This window comes from Mauremys mutica, chromosome 4 (genome assembly GCF_020497125.1).
Source record: "Mauremys mutica isolate MM-2020 ecotype Southern chromosome 4, ASM2049712v1, whole genome shotgun sequence".
NCBI classification, from domain to species: domain Eukaryota; kingdom Metazoa; phylum Chordata; order Testudines; family Geoemydidae; genus Mauremys; species Mauremys mutica.
In genome coordinates, this window is record NC_059075.1 from 154,433,032 (window position 1) to 154,459,658 (window position 26,627).

General features: G+C 55.4%; 1 protein-coding gene and 1 long non-coding RNA gene across 2 annotated transcripts; one reads left to right on the top strand and one right to left on the bottom strand.

Moving 5' to 3' along the window:
- The first annotated feature begins 10,661 nt into the window (after positions 1-10,661).
- Positions 10,662-16,911, top strand: LOC123368195 (perforin-1-like). The gene is made up of 3 exons (XM_045012777.1): positions 10,662-10,788; positions 14,369-14,949; positions 15,230-16,911. The coding sequence occupies exons 2-3, from the start codon at positions 14,423-14,425 to the stop codon at positions 16,260-16,262; spliced, it is 1,560 nt and encodes a 519-aa protein (XP_044868712.1). The 5' UTR covers positions 10,662-10,788; positions 14,369-14,422; the 3' UTR covers positions 16,263-16,911.
- A 484-nt stretch (positions 16,912-17,395) lies between these two features.
- LOC123368196 lies at positions 17,396-19,789 on the bottom strand. Its single transcript, XR_006578714.1, has 3 exons — positions 19,721-19,789; positions 18,401-18,544; positions 17,396-17,780 (listed from the first exon to the last, which is right to left on the bottom strand). It is a non-coding gene; the product is annotated as an uncharacterized LOC123368196 (long non-coding RNA).
- Positions 19,790-26,627: the final 6,838 nt, after the last annotated feature.

The following is a 26,627-nucleotide window of genomic DNA, read 5'->3' on the forward strand; positions in this document are numbered from 1 at the left end:
AAACCAGGGCCACCCAGAGGGGGAGGCAAAGGGGGCAATTTGCCCCAGGCCCCGGGCTCCGCAGGGGCCCCCAAGAGAACAGCGGAGGCTCCCGCCTCCGCCCCTCTCCTGGAGCCTCAGCACATCAAGTGCCGAGTCTCCGCCGGGGCCTCTGAGCCCCGCCCCGCTCCGAGCCGCGTGGGGAGGGGGCGGGGCTGGGAGCTCCAGGCTGAGCTCAGCTGCCTCCGCTCGGCGGGGAGCTCCCAGCCCCGCCCCCTCCCCACGCGGCTCTGAGCGGGACGGAGCTCAGGCCCCGCCGGCCACACGCTGCAGCTGTCGGGCGAGGCGCTGAGACTCCGGGTGACGAGGGAGCCGGGGGTAAGAGGCTGGGGCCGGGGCGGGGGGGAAGCGGGACCCGCCGCCGAAGCGCAGCCTGGTCTTCGGTGGCGAGGGGCCCCTTCCCTTCCGGGACCCGCCGCCGAAGTGCCCCAAGACCCGCGGCGGGCCCCCCCCCCCGCCAAATTACCGCCGAAGCCCGGGCTGCACTTCAGCGGCGGGTCCCGCTTCAGCGGTAATTCGGCGGCGGGGGGGCCCCCGCCGCGGGTCTTGGGGCACTTCGGCGGCGGGTCCCGGAACAGAAGGGCCCCCCGCCGCCGAAGACCCCGGGCCCCCGGAATCCTCTGGGCAGCCCTGGGGTAAACTGATGATTTAAGGGAGTATATCAAAGCTGTTTTGTTCAGGCTAGACCAGGGGTGGGCAAACTTTTTGGGGCGAGGGCCACATCTGGGTGAGGAAATTGTATGCAGAGCCGGGGCAGGGCGGGTGGAGTGCGGGATGTGGAGGAAGGGGCTCAGGACAAGGGATTGGGGCAGAGAAGGGGTGCAGAGTGTAAGAGGGGGCTCAGGGAAGGGGGTTGGGGTACAGGAGGGGTACAGAGTGCAGGATGGGGCTCAGGGCAGGGAGTTGGGGTGCACGGGGTGCAGGGTGCAGCAGGGAGCTCAGGGCAGGTGGTTGGAATGCACAGGAGTGCAGAAAGGGGCTCAGGGCAGGGAGTTGGGTGCAGGAGGGGTGCGAGGTACAGGCAGAGGGTTTAGGGCAGGAAGTTGGGGGGCGGGGGGCAGGAGGGGTTTGAGGTCCAGCCCGGTGCCGCTTACCTAAAGTGGCTCCGGGGTGGCAGTGGCGCACACCAGCGCCAGGGCAGGCTCCCTGCATGCCTGCCCTGTCCCCACGCCACTCCAGGAAGTGCTGTGGCCCCGGAGGGGGGGGGGGCAGAGGGCTCTGCGTGCGCACATGGAGCCCTTTGCCTCCCGGCCCGGGGGCTGCTTCTGAGAGCAGCGCCGGGCCCGCAGCACCACCAGGGGTAATCCCGCGGGCCGGATCCAAAGCCCTGAAGGGCCGGATCCAGCCCGCGGGCCATAGTTTGCCCATCCCTGGGCTAGACAATAAGAACTGATCATTCCCGGCTATGGGCAGTGTCCCTTCGAGGGAGCTCATAATGCCATTGGGCAGCTTCAGTATTTCGGATACCAATAGAGGATTTATTACTAGAGTTGGTCTGATAACTGCTGAGCTGGGTGTGTGCAGGCGTGGGGTCATCAACATCTGGAGCAGAGATTTCCCATCATGCACTGCTTCCCTGCTTTCCTGGTCCCAGAGTTCAGTGCGGTTCTTGCTTTGGAATTTCTGTTCTCCATTATCTATGGTAATGGAGGTGCCTCTGTCACATCTTTAGTGCAAATGAGGCTGGGGAGTTGCCTTAATCCTCTCACCCTTGTCCGGAGGGGTTTAGGTGTGTCTCCCCCTGCCATTTCACTGGTTTTTGTAGGTCTTTCTTCCGAGTAGTTTTGATTCAAGCAGAGGTTGCGGGGGGGTGGGGGAGGGAAGGTCCTTCCTGAGTCAGACAGGCTGGATACTGTGCCCTGGTTTCCCAGGAACACAGATCTCGTAGGTAACACGTGACAAATGCCCCCTCCCAACTCCAGCTATATATCCACAGAGCACGCTGCCGGGATCAAACATTATCTGAATGGAGGAAGTCCCTAGCAGATAATAAAATTGGAGACCTGATTGGTGAAGAAAACCAAGAGGGGAGGGACTAGCTTGGCCACTTCCCTGTTTTAGAGAGAACTCTGGGGTGGCGATGAAGAGGCCAGATAGGCAGATGGGAGAAAGTTTCACCATAATAGCAGCCACCTGTATTGTCTCCTGCACTGCACCAGGCAGGGTGGCCGATTCTGGTTGGACATATTCCTGGAGGTTTCATCACAAGACTTTTCATTTTTATGAAAGATTCCTCTTTAATTCCTGGAGGTTCTAGGGGGGTCCTGGAGGGTTGGGGACCCAACTGCCATGACATCATTGGGGCTTCATTGTCCTGGGCCTTGGATCTGAGCTCGGATCAGGCCAGACAGAGGGACCCGGGTGACGTTGCCATCACCGCTGGCTTTGGCTAAATCCCATTCACGGCCCGGGAGGTGAGACGTGGAGATCCTGCTCCCTCCCCCTCCCTCATGCTTGTCTTTTCCTTCTCGCCCCTCTTCTTTCTTCTCTCACCTCTTTCTCTCGCTCTTTTCGCCTCTCTGATAAGAGTCCGGCTCAGCTGAAAAGATGATGTCATGTGAAGACCCCTCCAGGAATACATCCAATCAAAATTGGCTACCGAAATGGCCCATTGCTGGGACAAGTTTGCCGGGCCTTGAAGTGGCTGGTCAGGGCGGGGTCTGGGGCCTTGTTTCTCCAGCTGTGAGGCTACAAGAGTGAGTCAGCAGCTGAATTTTCCTCTCTCTGCTGGTCTTTTCCGTCCCCTTTCATGTGTGTTTTTGGGTCTTCTGGGAGACAGGATCAGCCTTTCTCAGCAGCAGCAACATCCCCAGCAGGTGCACCCACGTCTCCTTCCCCCCCAGAGGACAGTTTGTTCCAGCTAGAAGAAAAGCAGTGTGTCAGACAGGGGGTCCCTTATCAAAATACCCAGTAAAATCCCCCCCAACCTGGGGCTGGATCAGAGAAGTGGCCCCTTGATGGTAAAGGCCCCGAATCCCATAATCCACTTGCCTGAGCCAGCCAGCAGGGGGCCAAGGTGGAAGGTGACTGCGTGGGGGACACCTGGGCAGGGGCTGGCTGTGGTGGGGGAGACCGGGGTCTGTTGCCCCCTACAGGGGAAAGGCCCCATGTCCCACTCTCACCCACCTGAGCCTGCCACGCCCATGCCCTGGGGATGGAGTGAAGCTGGCACCCCTAGAGGGGAAAGGCCCAATGTCCCTTTCCAACCAGCCCCTCAGCTCTGGGGCCGGGCAGGAAAGGGAATATGGCCGATGGGTACAGTAAAGGTCCCATGGCCTAATTTCCATTGCAAAGGCTCCCAGTGTCCTTCCATCTGCCTGTGTCTGTCACACGAGGCCACACAGGTTTTACCCACTAGGGTTCTGTCCTGGGCTCTGGGAGGGGACTGGGGGCTGGAGGGTTAGAGCAGCGGGGGCTGGGAGCCAGGACTCCTGGGTTCTCTCCCAGCTCTGGGAGGGGAGTGGGGGCTGGTGGGTTAGAGCAGGGGGGGCTGGGAGCCAGTACTCCTGGGTTCTATCACCTGCTCCCTGACTCTAACCTAGGCCCGCCCTCTCCATGCCTCAATTTACCCACCTATAAAACAATCCAGATGATGATTGTTTCACTTTGCACAGGACTCAGCCCCGCTCTGATGTACCTCTGCCCCCTAAGCTCTGTAGACCTCTGTGGTCTTGATTCTCGTACTCTCCCTGGGAGAGGTGGGAGCTGCGGAGGGCTGTCTGCTTCTGGCCACATCCTGGTGTAGCCCGTGCTTACCTGCAGCCTGTGACTCATGGGGCCACAAAGAGTCAGGCCCCAGGAGCCCACACCATCCTGCCTGCATCTGCGGCCCAGTCCTGGCCCCATGCATGGCTGGGGGCTTTGATGTGGACTGCGGGGCCCCTTTTGAAATGGGAAGGAAATGGCCACGCCCTGACAGGTCCCCTCTGCTCCACCCCAGAGGCAGCTGCATCTCACACATCCCTGGATGGGGAATGGCGTGTGATTATTGAGTTAAGAGAGGAGCCGATGCCCCTACGGAGGAAAGGCCCATTCCTCACCCCCCTGTCTCAGTCAGTGCCCCACCCTGGGGCCAGATTAACCCCTGCCAGCATCTCAGAAGGGCCCAGTCATCTCTTCCCCCATGTTCCTCTGGCATTTAAACCCCTGGCATGGGCTGGAGCTTTCTTGTCCTGGTTAGAGACCCTCAAAGCCAGCCCCAGCCTGGGCTCACACTCCCTGGTGCCCACCCACCCCTGAGGGATCTGAGTTTCTCCTACCCATGGCCATCGCTTCCAGAGCGTGTCCGGCCGAGCAAATCTCACCGCCCTGGACTGTTCCACAAAGACGCGAATGGGCCACCTGTAGGATGCCGCCCTAGTAGCAAACGCGCTTTCCCTCTGCCGTTGGCCGCGTGCCGGGGGCCCGGGTTGGGACGGGAAGGCTGCCGACCTCTCCCCCACTTTGTGCTCTGCGTGATTCCTGGAAAATGCAAAGTGAAGGCTGGGAGCCAGCAACCATGAAAGACTTTTGCTTCCAGCTGGCTCTTTTTCTCCATGGTACAAAGCAAACCCACCTATCAACGCACCGGGCAGGGGGGAGGGTGCTGCCTCACCCACAGCTGAAGGCTCCGGCACCAGCCCAGGGGGAGAAAACACTAACAAAGCCCAAGGTTCAACTAAATTCAGGGGAAAACAAATGATCCAACAGGAGCAGGAGGCTACAGGGCCATGCCTCTAGGGCCATCCCTGGGGGGGTGCAAGGCCAGGGACAAGTCCCCCACCTCAATCCCCAACTAGGCGTAGGGGTAGCGGGGTCCCACTCAGTGCACCGGAGGCTGGTCCTGGCAGGAAGCACCAGGATCAGAGACCTCCTGCACTATGAGCAGGCCGAGGGACTGGGTGGATCCCTGGCACTTGGTCATTTCATGGGGCTCTCCACCCCTCATACCTCCCGGCGTGTACTCCCGGAGGTGAGGGCCGCCTTACCGCCTGCCTCTGTGGCTTTCCTTGAGTAGGTTCTGTGAGAGGGAGCTCCCCATCTGCCCCTCTCCCCTGCCCTCTGGACCTTGTTATCAGGCCCCTGCCCCGCGAGCCAGCCCCACACACACACACACACACACACTCACAACTTGAGAAGGCTCCATAATCTGCAGCCGGTTCATTTCCAAATCACACGAAGGAAACATCTGCACACGCTCTTGCTCCACACGTTTCATTTGCTCACCCTCGGCACCTTGCACCATCTATAGAAGGTGAGGAGCCCCGGGGAGCCAGCCTTTATTCCCAATGGTTCTGCGGCCCGCCAGGAACATCAGCTGATGGCTCCATGACGGTACTTGGATGGTTCACACCTATCCCAGGCACTTGCCCTCTTCAGGCATGAGAGAGACTCTGGCGCATGTTTACCTCGAGTGTACCGGTTGCAGACCCCTCGGATGGAGAAGAAAGAGCTGCCGGTCGTACCGGAGCCCAAGGGGGAGGCAGAGGAAGTCGTGTGCCAACACACTTCATGCAGCTTAAAGGAGTCTCTGCAGGGCCTGGAGGTGGAAGACTTGGACTCGGATGCAGAGGCAGACCAGGCCCTGTCCTTCCCCCTCTGGGGGAGACTGAGAACCCCAAAGAGACCCAGTGCAGTCCTGGCCAGAGCAACTCCAGAGCTACCTTCTGGAGCTGGGCCAGGAAATCCAGGGCCAGGCTCAGGGTGTTGAGCTGGTGCCAGAGCAGGGACAGGACTAGCTGGTTGAGCACCAGTGGTTTCCACCACAGGAAGAGGCACCGGAACAGTCCGGTTCACCTCCACAGCCGCTCAGCCACCCTGCCCTCCAAATCCTGCCTGTTCTCCGATGGAGAGGGATGGGTGGAGGAAAGGTGAATGCTCAGAGGGGGTAGCAGACCCTTGTTCTACTGGATGGCCTGAAGCGTGGGTGGGAGGGAGCTCGCCTGCCACCTGGCCCTGAAGCCCAGGTCAGAGATTTTGACACAGTTGACCTGGGAGGAGGAGGCTGCTGATTAGACAGCCTGGCAGGCCTCCAACCGCACCAGGGAGCCTGGGTCCTGCACCACGAGAAGCACGTCAGTGGCGTATGCTGACAGGCCCACCCACAGCTACAGCTCCCAGAGCACCAACCCATCAACCTTCTCAGGAGGAGATGGAGGAAGGGCTCAATGGCCGGAGCGTGCAGCTGGCCTGACAGGTGACCGGTTCAGTCAGGGTCAGGTTGAGCCTGACCACACACTCCACAGAGGTGCACAGCACCTGGAGGAAACCCACAAACAATGTCTCAAACTCTAACACCCGCAGAGTGCCCAGGAAATACCCATAGTCCACCCTGTCGAATGCCTTCTCCTGCTCAGGGACAGGAGGGCAAACAATAGACCATCCCTACACATGAGCTCAAGGAGGTTCCCGAGCCAACCAGTGTGGACCCAGTCACCAGGGCCGTCCCTAGGGGATGTACGGGGCCAAGGACAACCCCCACTCCACTCCAGGGCCCACCTCCACTCCACCCCTTCCCCCAAGCCCCCACCCTGCCTCTTGGTTATCTTGTGATTATCCAGTGACACCGGGAGCCAGCAGAGTGGGGTGGGCTGGGACCAGGTCACTTGCTGTCGCCAGCACTAGGGCCCCTGCTAGCCCCCCATGCCGCCCTGGACCTCGCATCTGTAGTGAAAAAATGCTATTTTAGTTTAAGTATGAGTTAGTTAGAATGAAGGATAATAAATAATGTAGTATGTATTAAATGTATTGATGTATCTTGTAATTATAATTTATGTACCCTGCCAGCCAGCCAGGGGCGGCTCCAGGCCCCAGCACGCCAAGCACGTGCTTGGGGCGGCAAGCCACGGGGGGCGCTCTGCTGGTCGCCGGGAGGGCAGCAGGCAGGCTGTGTTCGGCGGCTTGCCTGCAGGAGGTCCGCCAAAGCCACGGGACCAGCAGACCCTCCGCAGGCAAGCCGCCGAAGGCAGCCTGCCTGTCGTGCTTGGGGCAGCAAAATGCCTAGAGCCGCCCCTGCAGCCAGCCTTTCTGAAGGCAGGAAGGAACAGCCTATTGTGGCATTGGTAAAGATGCATCAGCCAGAATCTTGTGTCTGAAGCTGATTTCAAGGCAGGAATAGACCCTTATAGTCATCACTTTGTTATAGGTTTAAAGTTAGCATTGTGAAATAAGTAGAGGAATGTGATGATTGGTTTCTATAAATTGTGACTTGATGTTCCTGCTTAAATGTTCATGCTGTTTCTGTGCAAATTAATCCTGTTTTATGTGTCAATGAGGGATGTCCGTGTTGAAAGAAGTATGAAGGCCACCACTGGACCAGATGTTCTAGGGAGGAACCGAAGACAGATACAAAGGCACCAGGAGGTTGCTGTGTACCCCAATAACATTTTGAGGAGGAGAGCAGATTGACGACTCTAAAAGGTGAGACAAGCACCTATCAATCAGGACAAGAGAGCTGTAACCCAAACCAGTATGGGGTAACTCCCCGAGGAATTGATGAAAGGATGAGAAGAACAACTTAAGAAAACAAGCACTGGACAAGCACTCATCAAACGGCAATTGATTACAACATGACGGTGTGAAACTCACTCACCCCAATGAAGGAAAATTACGATAAAGCAGGGTGCTTTGCCATGGAACTTTGGGTTCGCCTTGCCACAACTTTGGAGCATCGGATTGCGACCGACAGGACCCCACTTCCCCACTCGTGGCCAATCTAATTGGCCATTAGAGTAGTCCGAGCTACAGACTTGTAACTATAACATCGACTGATGGGATAGTGCATGTGTCTGAGTGTGTGTGTATGTTTATGTGAGCATATTGCTAGCTGCTTTACTATTCTATTCTTCATAAACGTGGCGTACTGCCTTATCCCCTGAAAATGATCCCTTGTGCTTCTTATAAGCATAACACATCCCCCTGAAGCGTGGGCCCCCCCAAAGCGAGGGGGGCCAGGGCGGTTGCCAATCACAGCCAAATAGCCTTCACTGTGACCATGTAGGGTACACTGAGGAGTGAGATGGGCCACCAGTTCCAAAGGTTGTGGTGCAGAGGTCCCCTCAGAGGTGGGCACTGGGCGCATGCATGACAGGGGTAGCACTCTGCTCCCTACGGACTCGTCCCAGACAATGGCAAGGTCCAGGCCGAGGACGTCCCAGAACACGTGGCGAATTCCACGGTCAGGCTCTCCATGCCTGGAGACCGATCAGTGGGCATGAGACAAAGGGCTTCTGAGAACTCAGCCAGAGTGAGAGGCAACCCCTGCCAGTCCTGGTTGCCCGCGCTGACCATTGGGAGTCCATCCCAGAGCACCTCACGGGTGTCATGGACTCACAGGTTGTGCCCACTCTTGGCCCCGTTCGGTCCCTGGGGGGAACCCCATTCAGTGTGACAGCCCTTCTCGTGGGTCCACTCTCTCTCGGGGTAACTCCTCGACCTCCTGGAATCGCTACTCTCTGAGCCTTTAGTGCACCTGTCTCTTGCCGTGGGCCCCCTCAGGGAGTCCACTCAGACTGGACCCCCGGGGCCTCCAGTCTCAGAGGGGCTAACGCCACCCTGTTCTCTAGCCCAGAGCGACTCTCAGTGAGTGCAAAACAGGAGGGTTTATTGAGTGTCTGACCACAGCACAGGAAACTCTCAGGGCCCTCAGGCCTGGCCTCCCTCAGAACAGCACATCCCAGTCCCTCTTGCATCCAGGTGGGCTCTGCCTGCTCCCTCTCCCCAGTCCAGAGACCCTGAGCTTTGCAGTTGAGCCTCTAATAGCCCCCGGCATCAAGTCCCCTCCCCCCTCATCCTTTGTCTTCTGTCCAGGTAAACTGGGTCACCTGGGCCTCCGCTCCTCTCAGCTTCTCCTCTAATCCGTCCATTGTTCCTCTCTGTCTGGAACCAGCTGGTCAAGTCACTGGGGTCCTCTCTCCACAGCCCATTGACCTCCTGCTGGCCAGAACCAGTTGTGGCCTCCGAGCTGGGACTCCTGGTCACCAGGTCACCAGTCGCTGGGGTACCCATTCTCCAGGCCATTGGCAGGGGTGCCAAGTTAAGTTGTTGGTCCCTGTAACAACAACCTCCCTCTCCCATTAACTCATTAAACCAGTAACACAGAGGGAAGCTGAGTCCCACCACCTCTGCATGCAAACCATTGAAAAACCCAGAAAATCCCCCACTTCATCACAGCGAGTCTCGTTAATTAAGGTTCTCTCTGTTTCTATTCTTTTAGGGAGGGTCAGAGACCAAACAGCTCGTCTGTGGTGAAGGACCCCATCTCACCAGCAATGCCCAGATCTGGTGCTGCATCCCTCTCCTCCTCCTCTTCCTCCTTCTACTGGGGGGTCTCCCCCAGTGCAACACCAGCAAGGCTGAGGTGTGCGATGGGAACATGAGCTCTCTGCCTGCGTACAATCTGGCGGGGGAAGCCATCAACGTGACCATGCTGGGTGAACACCAGCCTGTGGAGCGGCCTGAACAGTCCCTGCAGCCTGTGCCAGAACCTGCCACTGGCCATGGTGGACTGGAGGGTCCACAGCTGGTGCAACGGGACCTCAGCAGCTCGGTGGACGAGTCAGCCATGGACTTGGCCCAGGCAATGGCGTCGGATGTGAACAATGACTGGAAGTTGGAGCTGGAGCTGTCAGATGAGTCCCCATTCCTGGCCCTGGGCGTTCCCGATCCCGGCTCACCAGCTTCGCCTACCTGAAGGCGCACAGGCCAAGTTCCTATTCGTGCATCACGAGGTGTCCTGTGTGTACGACAGGTGAGAATCCCCTGAAGTGCCCCCTGCAGCACGGCATCCTCCTCCGAGCCCCCCGCCCTCCTCTCTGGAGAACAGCGCCCCCTAGTGCGGCTCTAGGGCAATGGGACAGGACTGACCACAAGGGGAGAGCGCCCACCACAGACCCCCTGCCCCAGGGAAGCCAGGGGAGGTCTCTGGCTCCTAATTCCTCTCTCTTTCCCCTCTGGGAAGGTTATGGGACCCCAAAGCCCCCCCAAAGCCCCCACTGCCACCCCACTTCCCCCAGGCCCTGCATCTCCTGCCAGCCAGCTACCACTCATCCGCCTATCAGCCCTTCCTGGCCACGTCGGGCACCCACTAGGTAAGTCAGGCAGCCCTGGCGGGCAGGGGCCTTGGGGGCGGGAGGACAGTGGCGGGGGGGGGGGGGTGCCGGCCTTGGGAGGGTGCGGAGAGGGGGCGGGAAGAGATGATAAGAGGGCGGAGATTGGGGGAGTGGGGCACAGGAAGGGGCAGCTGCTGTCACTTTATGCACTTGGCACAGGGGTGGCAGTCCTGGGGGTGACTGTAGCGTCCCTGCCCTGCCTCCTCACCCCGTGCTTGGACCCCGCACAGCCCAGGAAACATGACAGCCAGGGACTGCCGAGCTCTGGGCCGGCCTGGGTGGGCAGGGGCTTCCCCCAGCTCTGAGATCGGCGGGGCGGGCAGGGGAGTGGATTGGGCTTCCTCGGCCCCAGCATCAGAGGAGAGAGGGGTACGGTGGAGACTCAGTCCCCAGGAATGGTGCGAGGGCAGGGGGCTCACCCGGGGGTGCTGGGAGAGGTGTGAGGTCAGGCTGTGCCTTTGCCCAGACTGGAAGAGGGAGGAGAGAAGGGCCTCAGGAGAGGGGGCGGGGTGTGGGCGTGGCCTCAAGGAAGGGGGCGGAGCACCCCTGGGGAAAACCAGAAGCCAGCGCCTGTGACGGTATTTATATGGCACAAGCTAAACCCAGGTGACCAGAGGCCTCTTTAGGAGCTGGGATCACTCCAGCTTCTGGCACAGACAAGGTAGGTGCCGTTTAGTTATTGCAAAACTTTTGAAATGTAGAAGAGAAACCCTGGGGCGAAATCCTGAGTTCTTGCAGGGGAGAGCAGGGAGATCTGCCTCCAGGATCTGACCCCACTTCCCGAGCTGGTGCCCAGGCAGAGGGGCTGAGGAGGGTAAAGGAACTGCAGAGCTGACTCCGCTGCCCCAGGGTGTCTCGCTGCGTGGAAGCCCCTCAGCCCCCCACTAACCCCTGATCCCTCCTTGGCCCCCATTCCACCCCAAGTGCCCCTCCCCCATTTCTTCCCTCACTCCCTCTTGCCCCCCAGCTCCCCTCACCCTGCCCAATGAATAATTCCTTCCTGACCCCCAGATCCCAGCACATGCCTGGGGGCAGGGAGAGGGTGTGGCCGCTGTTACCGCTCAAGAAAGAGATCGTGGAGTCACTGTGGAGAGTTCTCTGAAAATAGCCACTCAATGTGCAGCGGCAGTGAAAAAAGCCAACAGAAAGCTGGGAATCATTAAGAAAGGGAGAGATAATAGGACAGAAAATATCGTCTTGCCTCTATTACGCATACATCTTGAGTACTGCTTCCAGATGTGGTCGCCCCATCTCAAAAAAGATCTATTGGAATTGGAAAAGGTTCAGAAAAGGGCAACAAACATGATTCGCAGTATGGAATGGCTTCCATATAAGGAGAGATTAATAAAACTGAGACTTTTCAGCTTGGAAAAGAAACGGCGAAGGGGAAATATGATTGAGGCCTATAAAATCATGACTGGTGTAGAGAAAGTAGATAGGGAAGTATTGTTTCTACTTCTCATAACACAAGAACTATGGGTCACCAAATGAAATTAATAGGCAGCAGGTTTAAAACAAATAAAATGAAGTATTTCTTCCCACAACACACAGTCAACCTGTGGAACTCCATGCTAGAGGATGTTGTGAAGGCCAGGATCATAACAGGATTCAAAAGAACTAAATAAATTCATGGAGGGCAGGTCCATCAATTGCTATTAGCCAGAATGGACAGGGATGGTGTCCCTAGCCTCTGTTTGCCAGAAGCTGGGAATGGGTGACACACATCCCTTGGGGTGATCCAGCACCCACAAACACTGGCTCCCCAGAAAGCTCTCGGCTTTCAATAGAACCCAAGAGTCCTGGCTCCCAGCCCCTGTGACTGAGATCTCGAGGGGGCCACCCTGAGATTGCTCCATCAGGGCCAACTGCAAAGAATGGGGCAGACAATCCCCAAAACTGGTGGTTATTCTAATAGATTCACCAAGCCAGCAACAAAACAGCTTCTGCAATAACTTACTGGTTACTCAGACGCCAAAACAGCTCCCTTAAAGAAACCAGCCTTGGGCTGCAATCCAGACAGCCAAGTGAAATACGATCAGGATTACTGAAGATCTTGCTCATCATATAAAATATTCTCCCACTCCCAAAGGATTGGACACATTCCCCACCAGCTCAGTGAATATTTCAGCTCTTACCCAAATGCACTTACAGCCAACGCTTGTGAACGAAACTCAACTTTATTAAAAAAGAAAAGCGAGGGGATTGGTTAAAAGATCATTATCCAGCCAGCTCTGAATAGAGTTCTTAAGTCAGTTTCATAATAAAGATGGTGAGGTTCAGAATTGCAAACAGTCCTTTCCTGAATCAGTTCATCAGGTTATCGTCCCAAATAGACAGGCCAATGTCCAATGTCAGGGTGATCAAGACTGGAGTTGGAGACCTCAGTCTTGGGAATCAAACTTCCCCCATGAAGCTAAAGCAGACCTGAGATTACAGGATCGGGGCCCAAGAGTTCTTTTATAGTTCTCTGGCTGCGTCTGGACAGTGGACATTCCTTGGGGGAATAATAGGTGACTATTGTGGCTTTGATGTAAGACCTTCTATTTCCAAAGGACCACCGGTAATTAGCTGCCTGGATTAATATAAAGCAACTGCCCACCTCCCGCCATTTACGAGTAATTAACTGCATACTTCAAAGAGGAATGAAGACAGAGATATTAAATGTTAACCTCTCCTTTGGATCTCTGAATTAACAGAATATAGTGACAGACAGGAACTGTTCAGTTACATTGGCAGCCTCCTACAGTATATATGTAAACACACAAAAAACCACAATCAGTATCTCCTAATATGTCTCTAAAGGTTGACCATGGACTAGTTATTCTGCTAGTGTTTAACCCCTCTTGGCCCCGTGTCCTCCACCCCCCTTCTGACTCCTAGACCCCACTCTCCTCCCAGAGCTAGGGAAAGAACCCAGGAGTCCTGGCTCACAGCCCCCCACCCCGCCCCCAGTCTAACCTCTAGACTCCACTCCACTCCCAGAGCCAGGGATAGAATCCTAGCACCCACCCCTCCCCAGCTCCAACACCTAGACCCACTCCACTCCCAGAGCAAAGGAAAGAAACCAGGAGTCCAGGCTCCCAGCTCCCACCACCACCCCCTGCTCTAACTACTAGATCCTGCTCCACTCCCAGAGTCAGGGAAAGCACCCTAGAGTCCAGTCTCAGACCCCACTCCCCTCCCTGAGACAGGGGTAGAATCCAGGAGTCCTGGCTCCCCTCTCCAGCCTGCCCGACCTCTGGCCCTTCCCCCCAGCCAGTCCCCCCTCACTCCCCCTGATCCTGCTGGATTCATTTTGGAGGGGATTTTGCTGTATGTGGGATTCCCTCTTTCTGTCTCCCCCATCTCCCGATTGACAAACCCAGGGAGCTCAGGAGAGCTCAGCTCCCTGCACGCTGATCCAGCTGACATCTGCATCAAGGCGGCTCCTGGAAACACGGCGGCTCCAGCCCAGCTGCCGTGATCCCCACACGGGAGCCCTGTGCTTTGCTGCAGACAGGTAACCTGGGGGGCAGGGGAGCCTGATGGACGTGCTGGGGAGCAGCAGTCTGTGTAGGTGTGGGGACATCACCGTACCCCAGTACCCATGCAGTGCTCCCCAGAGCTCTCTGGGTGGCTGTTCCCCTGCTGCCGCACCCCAGAGGTGGCTGCAACTCAGTGCCAGGCGAAGAAGCCTGGCACATACAGCGATTTAGGAGGTAAGACGTGAAGGGAATTGAGGACACTCATGTGAGTGTGCACCCTTCTCTCTCTTCCTGCTGGAGGGAACGGGGTGGTGCATATTTCAGGAAAGTCACCCTACTGCCTGCAGCTCACATAGGGGATTCAGTTCCCAGCACAATGAGGGGAGATTCAGCTTGGGGGTGGGGTGGGAAGAGGGGTGTGCACATATCCGCACAGCTATCTATTGTATGGAATGAGAACTGTTCACCCATGTGTCTCATGTCCCAACTACACACAACTAAACCAAATGCCCCCTAGTGGACAGAATCAGAACTGCCAGGTTGTATGTGTCCTAGTCCCTGTGCTGCCCACACCCAGCAGCAACTCTCCTTCAGAATCAGCGGGCAATGGGGCAGGCAGGCTATAGCACAGGTTGTTGGAGAGCTCTTCTCTCAGATCCAGGGAGGGTCATAGCAGCTTCCTGGCTTCTGGGATGCTGCTAGGATGTGTTGTGCCTCTGGAATTGCCTGCCACTAGATTGTCGTAAATGAAGCCTCTTTCTGTTTTTCTCCCTCTAGGGAGGCTGAGAGATGGAAAGCCACTCCTAGGTGAGGGGCACCATCGCACCAGCCATGGCGAGATCCGGTGTCTTCATCCCTCTGCTCCTCCTCTTCCTTCTCCCTGGAGTCTCCTCCAACTGCTACACCGGCACAGCTGAGGAGTGTGATGAGACCGTGGCCTTCGTGCCCGGGTACAGCTTGGTGGGGGAGGGCATCGACGTGACCACTCTGAAGCGGACAGGGGCTGATGTGGTGGACACCAGCCTGTGGCGCCACCCAAATGGCACCTGCACCCTCTGCGAGAACCGGCTGCTGCAGGGGCAGCTGCACAGGGTACCTCTGGCCATGGTGGACTGGAAGGTCCACATCGCATGCACCCACGACCTCAGCAGCTCTGTGAAAGAGTCAGCTGCGGCTGTGGCCCGGGCACTGGCGTGGGATGTGAACAACGACTGGAAGTCAGAGCTGGAGCTGCAAGAGGATTCCCAGGGCCCAGCCTTGAGGGGGTCCAAATCCCAGCTCACCAGCTATGCTTACCAGAAGGAGAATGACGACAAGTACATGTTCGTGTACCAAGAGATTCCCTGTGTGTTTTACAGGTGAGAATCCCAGGCCTGGCCCCTGCCCCGCCCTGCTCCCGGCAGCACGTTGTTCCCTGCAGCTCCCGCCACCCTGCTCTGTGCAGCCCAGCGCCCCCTACTGCTGCAGCAGGGTAATGGGGTAGCACTGACTGCAAGAGGAGAGTGCCTCCTACTGCGCCCCCACCTGCCAGGGAACCCACGCAGTGAGCTCTGGGGAAGTGGGGCCAGTTTGTTCAGAGGGAAGGTGCCGGGGGTCTCTGGTTGGCTCCTAACTCCTCTCTCTTTCCCCTCTGGGCAGGGTGAGATTCACTCACGACCCCCCACTGATGCCCCAGTTCTCCCAGGCCCTGAGAAGCCTCCCACTCAGGAACGACTCAACCACATACCGGTCCTTCCTGGCCACCTACGGTACCCACTACGTGAGGCAGGCAGACCTTGGGGGGCGCGTGCAGCAGCTGATGGCCATAGAGACCTGCCGGGCAGTGCTGGATGGGCTGACAGCCACCGAAATCAAGGATCGCCTGCGCTCACAGTTCTTGCAAGACCTGGGCCTGAGCCAGAGCAGCGAGGGCAGGGGGAGATCCCAGATGCCCTACGTGGAGAAGCGCATCCAGGTGACAGGTGGCAACAGCGACTTCTCCACCAAGCAAGATGCCAGCTCCTTCTCGGCCTGGAGCGGGAGCCTCAAAGCCAGCCCCGACCTGGTCTCCTACTCCCTGATGCCCATCCACACCTTGGTGAGACCCAGCGACCCCAGGCGGGAGGCGCTGAAGCAGGCAGTGAAGGAGTATTTGGCTGAGCGGGGACACAAGAAGAGTTGCCCTCGTAGATGCCCACAAGGGAGTCAGGGCGACTCCGAGGACCCCTGCAAATGCTACTGCCCCGGCAACCCCTTCACCAACTCCATGTGCTGCTCACTCAAGAGGGGCATGGCCCGGCTGAAGGTCCATGAGCTGCGGTGCGCAGACCTGTGGGGAGACACCCTGTCCGCCACCGACGCCTACGTCATGGTCTCCTTCCAAGGCCGGGAGCTACAGACAGAGATCATTAAGAACAATAACTACCCCACCTGGTACAAAGAACTGGACTTCGGGCCAGTGACGCTGCCGAAGATGCTGGGGGAGTTGTCCAAACTGAAATTGGAGGTGTGGGACAGCGACTTATTGAAGGACCATCGCCTGGGCCACTGCAACACCAACCTCGAGGTCGGCAGGAATAACACACTCACCTGCCTCCTTGACCACGGCCACTTGCAGTTTTACTACACGCTGGAGTGCGGGCCCAACCTGGGGGGCAACAACTGCCATGAGTACGTGCCTGTGAGAGGCTGAGAGGAGAGAACCCAGGAATCCTGGCTCTCAGCCTCCTCTGCTTTCACCCACTAGACCCCACTCCCCTCCCTGATCTGGAGAGAGAACCCAGGAGTCCTGGCTCCCAGCCCGCCCTGCTCTAGCCCAGTAGCCCCCACTCCCTTTCCCGAGCGTTACCAAGTCTCACAAGAAAATAAAGCAGCAATGCCTTTCCAAACTAACCCAGCCCATCTCAGAGAGAGTGCAGGGGTGTGTTTAGACAAATCCCTTTGTTGTTTTCAGTAGGTCTAGTTTTGTTGCTTCCAACTGGAAGTTGCACATTGAAACTAATAAACGTGTGTGTACTCTGGCATAATTTTGTTTTTATTAAAAAAGTTCTCGTGCTCGCCAGCCGCCTTGGGCGCTGTTGCCTCCCTATGGCACATGCCTGTGTTGAAGTACATCCTAGAGCAGGACAAGCAATTGGCACATCGTATGTATGGAACGGGCAGTCCAGAAAGTTCCCAAATTTGGGGATTTTTTCTTCATTGAACGGGAGTGGGGATTGGAGGCTTCTCAAATTCTAATGACGGGCGTCTTCATTGGCACTGGTCAATCACCGAATCCGCTCCGCCATCCCTTTTACAACTGGAACAGTGTGTTGAAACCCCCTAGTACCAAAAAGCTCCAAAACAAGCCCCCTCCCCAAGAAAACAGCTCCCGCCCCCCCCACCCCCAACTCTATAAGAATTAAAGCAACTTTTGAAAAAAGCAAGCCCAGTTCCACTGCGTACAATCAGCCCTCCCGCTCCCCAGTGCCTCCTCTGGGGAACGCCCTCCCCTGCTTTCTAGGGTCCCTGCTCGCTGCTGCTCTGGCGCTGCCCTGGTGCCTGCGATTCTCCCAACCAGACTATGTCCTTGTAAAGCATTAAACTAGGGATTGTACCCTCAGTGCTGCTGTCGACTCAGCTCATTGTACCCCCATCAGTGCCCTGTGTACCCCACTTCCTGCAGCCTCTCCCCCCCCCCATGCCAGGAGCTCTGTACCCCCCATGCCAGGGGTTCTTTGCTCCTCCATTCCCCCTGCCCCCATACCAGGGGCTCTGTTTACCTTGCATAGTAGAGGCTCTGTTTGCCCCCCTCCCCTTCACTCCCTTCCTCCACAATCCCTCCCATGCCCCCTCTTCTTATATCTTTTTGTCCTATCACAGACCTCAGGGTTAAGAACATAACAGCGGCCATACTGGGTCAAACCAAAGGTCCATCTAGCCCAATATCCAGTCCACATTGAAGCCCCCAGGCACAGGTTGTGCAGGGTCTGGGGCTTGGCTGCAGACGCAGGCAGGATGCTGGGGGCTCCTGGGGCTTGACTCTTTGTGGCCACATGACTCACGGGCTGCCAGTAAGCATCTGAGAAGAGGCGGCAGCAAGATGTGGCCAGAAGCCCCCCCAGCAGACAGCCCTCCGCAGCTCCCACCCCTCCCAGAGGAGAGTAGGAGAATCAAGACCACAGAGGTCAACAGAGCTTTGAGGCAGAGGCCCATCAGAGCAGGCTGAGTCCTGTGCAAAGAGAAACAAACATCAGCTGGATTGTTTAACAGGTGGGGAAACTGAGGCAGGGAAAGGGTGGGGGTACGCCAAGGTCAGGGAGTAGAATAGAACCCAGGAGTCCTGGCTTCCATCCCCCTACCCACTAGACCCCAGTCCCCTCCCCGAGCCGAGGAGGGAACCCTAGTGGGTTAAATCTGTGGGGCCTTGTACAGCAGACACAGAAGAAGGAAGGACACTGGGAGCCTTTGCAATGGAAAATAGTCTGTGGAGCCCTTTACTGTACCAGTAGCGATACCCCCATTCCCAGCCGGCCCCAGAGCCGGGGGGCTCATTGGGAACAGGACACAGGGCCATTCCCCCTTAGGGGGTGCTGGCTCCACTCCAGCCCTAGGGCAGGGGACTGACTGGCTCAGATGGGTGGGGAACGGGCCATGGGGCCTTTCCCCTCTAGGGGGCACCAAACTCCACCCTTCCCCACCACAGCTACCAACTGCCCAGGCATCCCCCACACAGTCACCTCCCACACCGGCCCTCTTCTGGCCGGCTTGGGCAGATGGGTTATGGGATTCGGGGCCTTTCCTGTCAAGGGGGTGCTTCTGATCCAGCCCCAGGTTTGGGAGGTACTTTACCTTGAGTTTTCATAAGGAACCATCCGGGGCGGGGAGAGGACAAGTGGGTCGAGATGAGCCAGAGCTGCTGGGGTTCCTACAGATCCCAGAAGACCTGTCAAAGCTGATCCCCACTCCGGCACTTCGAGTGCAGAAGGTGGGGGCCTGCAAGGACACCAAAAATTAATACTGGTCACTCCAGGCTGGTATTAAACTCCCAAAGTTACAGCTTTTCTCCAGGGACTGGAGATGCCTGGAGAAGTATCACTGCCGACTGGTGGATACTGTAACTCAGCAGGACTAACAGGAGACACATTCAGGTTACTTCAGTGATGATAGATCCCAAAGTGTTCACCCAGCACTGAGATGCAGCCACCTCTGGGGAGGGGCAGCTGGGGAACAGGTGCAGGGTGACGTCACACCAGAAGGGCCATGTTTCTTTCAGGCGCCACGGCAACTGGGAAATGTCACTCCACATTGCAGCTTAGAGATTAAGAATTAAAATAAAGCGCTCGGCGTAGAACCCAGGAGTCCTGGCTCCCAGCCCCCCCTGCTCTGACCCACCAACACCCACTTCCCTCCCAGAGGTGGGGAGAGAACCCAGGAGTCCTGACCCCCTTCTATGTTAATGGAGAAAGCCAACACTTGGCTCATGCTGCCGTGGGTGAGACACAACTTGGCTCGGGAGTGGAGAGACAAGGAGGTCAGAGACCCCCTGTGCAGGAAGGTTAAATATCTGGACATATTTAGTCTTGAGAAAAGAAGGGGGACTCGAGAACAGTCTTTAAATGTGTTCAGGGCTGGTATAAAGAGGACGAGGATCCACGGTTCAGGTAGGACGAGAAGTAACGGGGTTAATCAGCAGGAAGGGAGATTTAGGTTAGAAGAGAGCAGGAAAGGCCCCTTCCCTGCATTTCTACCCTGCTGTCGCCTTGTAGGGCCCTGTCTTCTCCCCGCAGGCCCAGCAAGGGCCAATGAGAATTGATGAACTGGCTCCTCACATAGCTCTGCCCTGATCCCTCTTGCAGAGACAGAATCCCAGCCTAATGCCAGGTGCTCAGAGCTCGCGTCAGAGGTTCCGTCACCGCTGGGTTGACCAGCTCTCCTTTGCAGGGCTCAAACGTTATCTTACTGGTGGGTGTCCCTAGCAGATAAAGCTGGAACAGAATTTCACTGGGTCCAAAGTGGGCCAGGCGCTGGGACCAGCTGCCCGCCAGCAGACACCCCCGTTGTTCCTCCATCAGCTGCAGGCGCGGCAGGGTTTAGCCGTAAATCGCTATGGCAGATATTAAGCTTTTCACCCATGGAACCTCGGCACGTGTCCTGATCCCTTGCTTTCACCTAGCTTCCGTGAGGGCAGCCGTGGCTGGGTGAGCCAGGCCTAGTCTCCTTCCGGTGGTTCCTGGCGACACCTCCTGGCTTGGATCCGCATGATTCAGGAGACTGGAACTGGGAATGAACGGATTGAATCTGAGGGCTTGGAAATGAAGCTGGATTCGTGGACAAAATCAGGAGCTGGGGTTATTTTGGCCACTGCTCCCTTTGGAGAGAACTCTGGGGTGGCGATGAAGAGGCCGGGTGGACAGATGGGAGCAAGTTTCACCATCAGGGCAGCCACCTGTACTGTCTCCTGGACTCCACCAGGTAAGGTTCTCGATTCTGGTTGGCCGCATTCCTGGAGGTTTCATCTGGGGACAGAATCTTTACTGAAAGATTAATCTTTAATTCCTGGACATACCCTGCCCCCCATCGTCTCCCCACCCCTGGCACTCACATTAGAGACAAACACCTCCGTCTGACCGCTTTCCAGCATCTGCTCCTGTTCTATGTCCAACACCACACTGCTGTCGGCTGCCGAAAGAGTAAGGGACTGGGTCAGCTCCCTTCTCTCCCCTCTAAACCCAACTGAACATCCCTGAGGCTGGGATAGAACCCAGGTTTCATCAGTCCTAGCATCCCCTGCTCCAACCAACTCAACTCCACTCCCCTCCTTGAGCTGGGAATAAAACCCAAGAGTCATAGCTCAAAGCCCTCCCTGCTCCATCTCACCAGCCCCCACTCCCCTCCGGCATCCTGCATTCTTAACCTCTACGCTGAAATGTGGAGTGACTTTTCCAGTTGCTTTGGTGATTGAATGAAACCTGGCCTGACTTGTATTTTGTAAAAACTATTGATAAATAAAGCACTTTTAAAAATGTCCCATGTTGCAAAAGGTTTGATTCTCATGTGATCGGCGCATGTGGCTTCCTGTGTGCAAAGATTGTTCCCCAGGTGCTCTGCCCCAGAGGTAGCTGCATCTCAGCACTGGGTAAGCCATCCTGGTGTGACATCACCTTGTGGCTGTTCCCCAGTTGCCTCTCCCTAGAGGTGGCTGCATCTTAGTGCTGGGTGAGTATTTCAGGGTCTTTCATCACTGAAGTAACTTGAATGTGCCTCCTGTTAGGCCTGCTGTAGTATGCAGGGGCGGCTCTAGCCATTTCGCCGCCCCAAGCACGGCGGCACGCCGGGGGCACTCTGCCAGTTGCTGGTCCTGTGGCTCCGGTGGACCTCCCACAGGAGGTCCACCGGAGCCGCCCGCCGCCCTCCCGGCGACCAGCAGAGCACCCCCCGCGGCGTGCCGCCCCAAGCATGCGCTTGGCGTGCTGGGGTCTGGAGCCGCCCCTGGTAGTATGCTTCCCAATCTTGGTCTATACTGATTATGTGACATGTATGTACCTTGTGAACCTTGTAACCAATACATGTAATCTCTCATAAATCAAGCCTGACCCCAGATGTACAGCACCTTCTTCTTTAACTTGTGCAAATTTGATTTTAAACATTAGCTTTAATAAAATTTAATATTCACCAGTAGATGGCGATGCTTCTCCATGCATCTCCAGTCCCCAGGAACTGCTCCTGTAACATCAGTTCCTTCTGTATGTCCTGTAGTCTGACTCAGTGTAGGCATCTAGGGAGGCTTTATGATTATCCCCTCCCAAAGCCAGCCACAAAACTCAGGAGTCCTGGCTCCAGCCCGTCCCCCACCCTCGCTCTGACCCACTTGGCCCCACTCCCCTCCCAGAGCTGGGATAGAACCCGGGTGAGCCGGGGCTGGGGAGCTCAGACTCCCGGCCTGAACTGGGCAACGTTTTTCAATTTTTTTATTTTAAATGCAGATTCAACTTCACAGAGAAATTTTACAAATTTGTTTCAATTTCTATAAATTCTTTTCGTCCCCGTCCCTAAAATGGTCCAAAATCTTGAAACATTTTGATACTTCAATTCCAGTCAAAAGCTTCTATTTTATTTTTACCTCCACATCGAAGTATTTCATTTGACCCAACATGATTTTTTTCCCGTTTTTTCACTTTGCCAAACAACTAATTTTTCTTTCTTTTCAGGTTCACCCAAAATGAAATCCCTCCCCCCCCGCCCTGAGTTTTTGCACAGCCAGCCAACTGCATGAAAATCAAGTTTTCACATCACTCCAATCATTCAGTTTGAGGAGGATTGAGTGTTGGGAAGGACCTGGAGGCTACAGTGAATCGCAAATTGAATATGAGTCAAGACTATGATGTGGGGGAGAAAAAAGTGAATTTTCTGGTATGCAGAACCAGGAGTGTTGTACGTAAGATGTGGGAGGTAATTGTCCTGCTCTACACGAAACTGGTGAGGCCTTCACAGGAGAACTGTGTTCTGGGAGCTGCACTTTAGGAAAGATGTGGACACACTGGAGAGAGTCCAGAGGAGAGCAACAAAAGAGAGAAAGGTTTAGAAACCCTGACCTGTGAGGAAAGGTTACAAATCTGACCATGTTTAGTCTTCAGAAAAGACTTGAGAACAGTCTTTAAATATGTTCACGGCTGGGATAAAGAGGACAGGGATCAATTGTTCTCATTGACCACTGAAAGCAGAGCAAGAAGCAAACAGTTTAATCTGCAGCCAGAGGGATTTAGGTTAGATAGCACGAAAAACTGGAATCAGCACAGCACAGTAAACACCCCTTCCCCTCATTTCTACCTGGCTGTCGCTTGGTAAGGCCCTGTCTTCTCCCCGTAGGCCCAGCAGGGTCCGATAAGGATTGACAAACCTGTACCTTGTCCAGCGCTGCCCTCATCTCTCTCTCATGGAGACAGAAACCCAGTCTGAACTCACACACACATTAACAGAGCGTGTCTATGAGCACTCCCAAGTTGACCCCTTATATGTCCCTTGACTCAGTAGGTTGGGCTGAGAAGCACTTTCAAGCTGTGACCCTCATATGCCCCAGGTTCAGCAAATCCCTTTCCCCACTTTTACGTTACAATTATTTTGGTAGTAACCCACTTGATGAGCAAACCCCACAGGATTTATCGGCGCTGCAGGGTGTGACGTTGCACTCCAGATGATTTTATGAAAATAGGCTAATAAGTGTGAATATAATGTAACTGGAATATGCTTCATGCAAAAGGTTTCTTCTAAGGCATCACTACAAAGCTTATAATCTACTGAGTGTGTTCATCCTATTTGCATGAATGTATCGTTCTTGTATCTGAAACTAGAAATATGAAATATAACTCTGAGGTTCTATTGCAATTATGCAACATGTGGACCATTAGCGATGGTTTCGAATCTTTATAGCTCCCATCAACCAGGACAATTGACTGTAGATGGCTCTGTTTACTTGCAAGACTTCCTGTGAGTCAAGCCAGGGAAGAATGAAGGCTTGGGGGGTCTCACAGGACATGTGACTATGTCACCTGCTACTGAAATCCATCTTAAACCTGGTGCTTTTCCATTTAGGAGGGGTGGGGACCCAGAGAGACTAAGATTCCTGCCTTGTTCAAAGCTATATGAAGAGGTGGAAGAGAACAAAGGGTATGTAGTTAGGAGAAATCCCCTAGCTACCACCTGAGCTGGAAGAAGGACTGTACCGGGGAAAGGATCGGGCCCAGACTAGAAAGGAGTCTAGTCTGTGAAAGAAGCTCATTGGAACATCTCTGAGGGTGAGATATTACCTGTAATCAGTTTCTTAATGTATTAGGCTTAGACTTGTGTGTTTGTTTCATTTCGCTTAACTTATTTTGTTCTGTCTGTTATTACTTGGAACCACTTAAATCCTACTTTTTATATTTAATAAAATCACTTTTCCTTATTAATTACCCCAAAGTAAGTAATTAATCCCTGAGGGAGCAAACAGCTGTGCATATCTCCCTATCAGTGTTATAGAGAGTGGACAATTTATGAGTTGACCCCGTATAAACTTTATACAGAGTAAAACTGATTTATTCGGGGGTTTGGATCCCACTGGGGGCTTGGTGTCTGGGTGCTGGAGACAGGAGAACGTCTTAAGCTGTTTTCAGTTAAGCCTGCAACTTTGTGGGACCAGTGGTTCAGACCTAGGTCTGGCTTTGCAGCAGGCTTGCATGTCTGGCTCAACCAGGCAGGGTACTGAAGTCCCAAGCTGGCAGGGAAAACGGGCTCAGAGGTAGCCTCAGCACATCAGGTAGCAGCCCCAAGGGGGTTTCTGTGACTCAACCCATCACACAGGGCTCTTTAGCTTAGGTACGAGGAGAGTTACTGCAGAGAGAATGGGGAAGCCAAAAACACTCAAGAGAGACTGAGGGTGGGGTGCTCAGCTCTTCGTGAAGCTTGAATCGATTGGGTTTCCCAGGTGGTGGTAGTAGCTGTGGGTCTGGAGCACTGGAGACAAGCAGAGCCCCCAGAACCATCACTCAGGAGAAGATAAAGTCCCAATGTAACAGATGCAGATTTTGTATCCAGGCATCAGAACACTCACTTGAGCGTGTATAGGGGGGTTTGTAGAAAAAGAGCAATGGTTCAAGGGAGACACTAGATTTCTTGGTGGGTAAACTGATGATTTAAGGGAGTATTTCAAAGCTGTTTTGTTCAGGCTAGACAATAAGAACTGATCAATCCCGGCTATGGGCGGTGTCCCTTTGAGAGAGCTCACAATGCCATTGGGCAGCTTCAGTATTTTGGATACCAGTAGAGGATTTATTACTAGACTTGGTCTGATAACTGCTGAGCTGGGTGTGCGCAGGCGTGGGGTCATTAACATCTGGAGCAGAGATTTCCCATCATGCACTGCTTCCCCGCTTTTCTGGTCCCAGAGTTCAGTGTGGTTCTTGCCTTGGAATGTCTGTTCTCCATTCTGTGCGCTAATGGAGGTGCCTCCATGCCCCATCTTTGATGCAAATGAGACTAGGGGAGTTGCCTTAATCCTGTCACCCTTGTCCGGAGGGGCTTAGGTGTGTCTCCCCCTGCCATTTCATTGCTTTTTGTAAGTCTTTCTTCTGAGCAGTTTGGATTCAAGCAGAGGTTGGCGGGGGAGGAAGGTCCTTCCTGAGTCAGACAGGCTGGATACTGTGCCCTGGTTTCCCAGGAACACAGAGCTGGTAGGTAACATGTGACATACGCCCCCTCCCAACTCCAGCTATATATCCACAGAGCACGCTGCCGGGATCAAACGTTATCTGAATGGAGGAAGTCCCTAGCAGATAATAAAATTGGAGGCCTGATTGGTCGACAAAACCAGGAGGGGAGGGACTAGCTTGGCCACTGCTCCCTTTTGGCGAGAACTCTGGGGTGGCGATGAAGAGGCCGGATGGGCAGATGGGAGCAAGTTTCACCATAATGGCAGCCACCTGTATCGTCTCCTGCACTGCACCAGGCAGGGTGGCCGATTCTGGTTGGCCGTTTTCGTGGAGGTTTCATCACAAGACTTTTAATTTTTTATGAAAGATTCATCTTTAATTCCTGGAGGTTCTAGGGGGGTCCTGGAGAGTTGGGGACCCAACTGCCATGACATTATTGGGTCTTCATTGTCCTGGTCCTTGGATCTGAGCTCGGATCAGGCCAGACAGAGGGACCCGGGTGACGTTGCCACCTCCGCTGGCTTTGGCTAAATCCCATTCACGGCCCGGGAGGTGAGACGTGGACTTCCTGCTCCCTCCCCCTCCATCATGCTCGTCTTTTCCTTCCCCCTCTTCTTTCTTCTCTCGCCTCTTTCTCTCGCTCTTTTTGCCTTTCTCTGATAAGAGTCCGGCTCAGCTGGCCCAGGCTGAATCTTTTGCAAAGATGATGTCATGTGAAGACCCCTCCAGGAATACGTCCAATCAAAATTGGCTACGGAAATGGCCCATTGTTGGGACAAGTTTGCCGGGCCTTGAAGTGGCTGGTCAGGGTGGGGTCTGGGGCCTTGTTTCTCCAGCTATGAGGCTACAAGAGTCAGTCAACAACTGAATTTTCCTCTCTCTGCTAGTCTTTTCATTCCCCTTTCAGGTGTGTTCATCTTGTTGGGTCTTCTGGGAGACAGGATCGGCCTTTCCCAGCAACAGCAACATCCCCTGCAGGTCCACCCATGTCTCCTTTCCCCCCAGAGGACAGTTTGTTCCAGCTAGAAGAAAAGCAGTGTGTCAGACAGGGGGTCCCTTACAAAAATACAAGGTAAAATCCCCCCCAACCTGGGGCTGGATCAGAGAAGCGGCCCCTTGATGGTAAAGGCCCCAAATCCCATAATCCACTTGCCTGAGCCAGCCAGCAGGGGGCCAGGCTGGAAGGTGACTGCGTGGGGGACACCTGGGCAGGGGCTGGCTGTGGTGGGGGAGACCGGGGTCTGTTGCGCCCTACAGGGGAAAGGCCCCATGTCCCACTCTCACCCACCTGAGCCTGCCACGCCCCTGCCCTGGGGATGGAGTGAAGCTGGCACCCCTAGAGGGGAAAGGCCCGATGTCCCTTTCCAACCAGCCCCTCAGCTCTGGGGCCGGGCAGGAAAGGGAATATGGCCGATGGGTACAGTAAAAGTCTCCATGGCCCAGTTTCCATTGCAAAGGCTCCCAGTGTCCTTCCTTCTGTGTCTCTCACACGAGACCACACAGGTTTTACCTACTAGGGTTCTGTTCCGGGCTCTGGGAGAGGACTGGGGTCTGGTGGGTTAGAACAGGAGAGGCTGGGAGCCAGGACTCCTGGGTTCTATCACTGGCTCCCTGACAGTGATCTAGGCCTGACCTCTCTGTGCCTCAGTTTCCCCACCTGTCAAACAATCCAGCTGATTGTTGTTTCTCTTTGCACAGGGCTCAGCAGGCCTGCTCTGATAGGCCTCTGCCCCCAAAGGTGTGTTGCCCTCTGTGGTCTTGATTCTCGTACACTCCACTGGGAGGGGTGGGAGCTGCGGAGGGCTGTCTGCTTCTGGCCACATCCTGGTGCCTCCTCTGCTCACATGCTTACCAGTGACTCATCTGGCCACACCATCCTCCCTGTGTCTTCA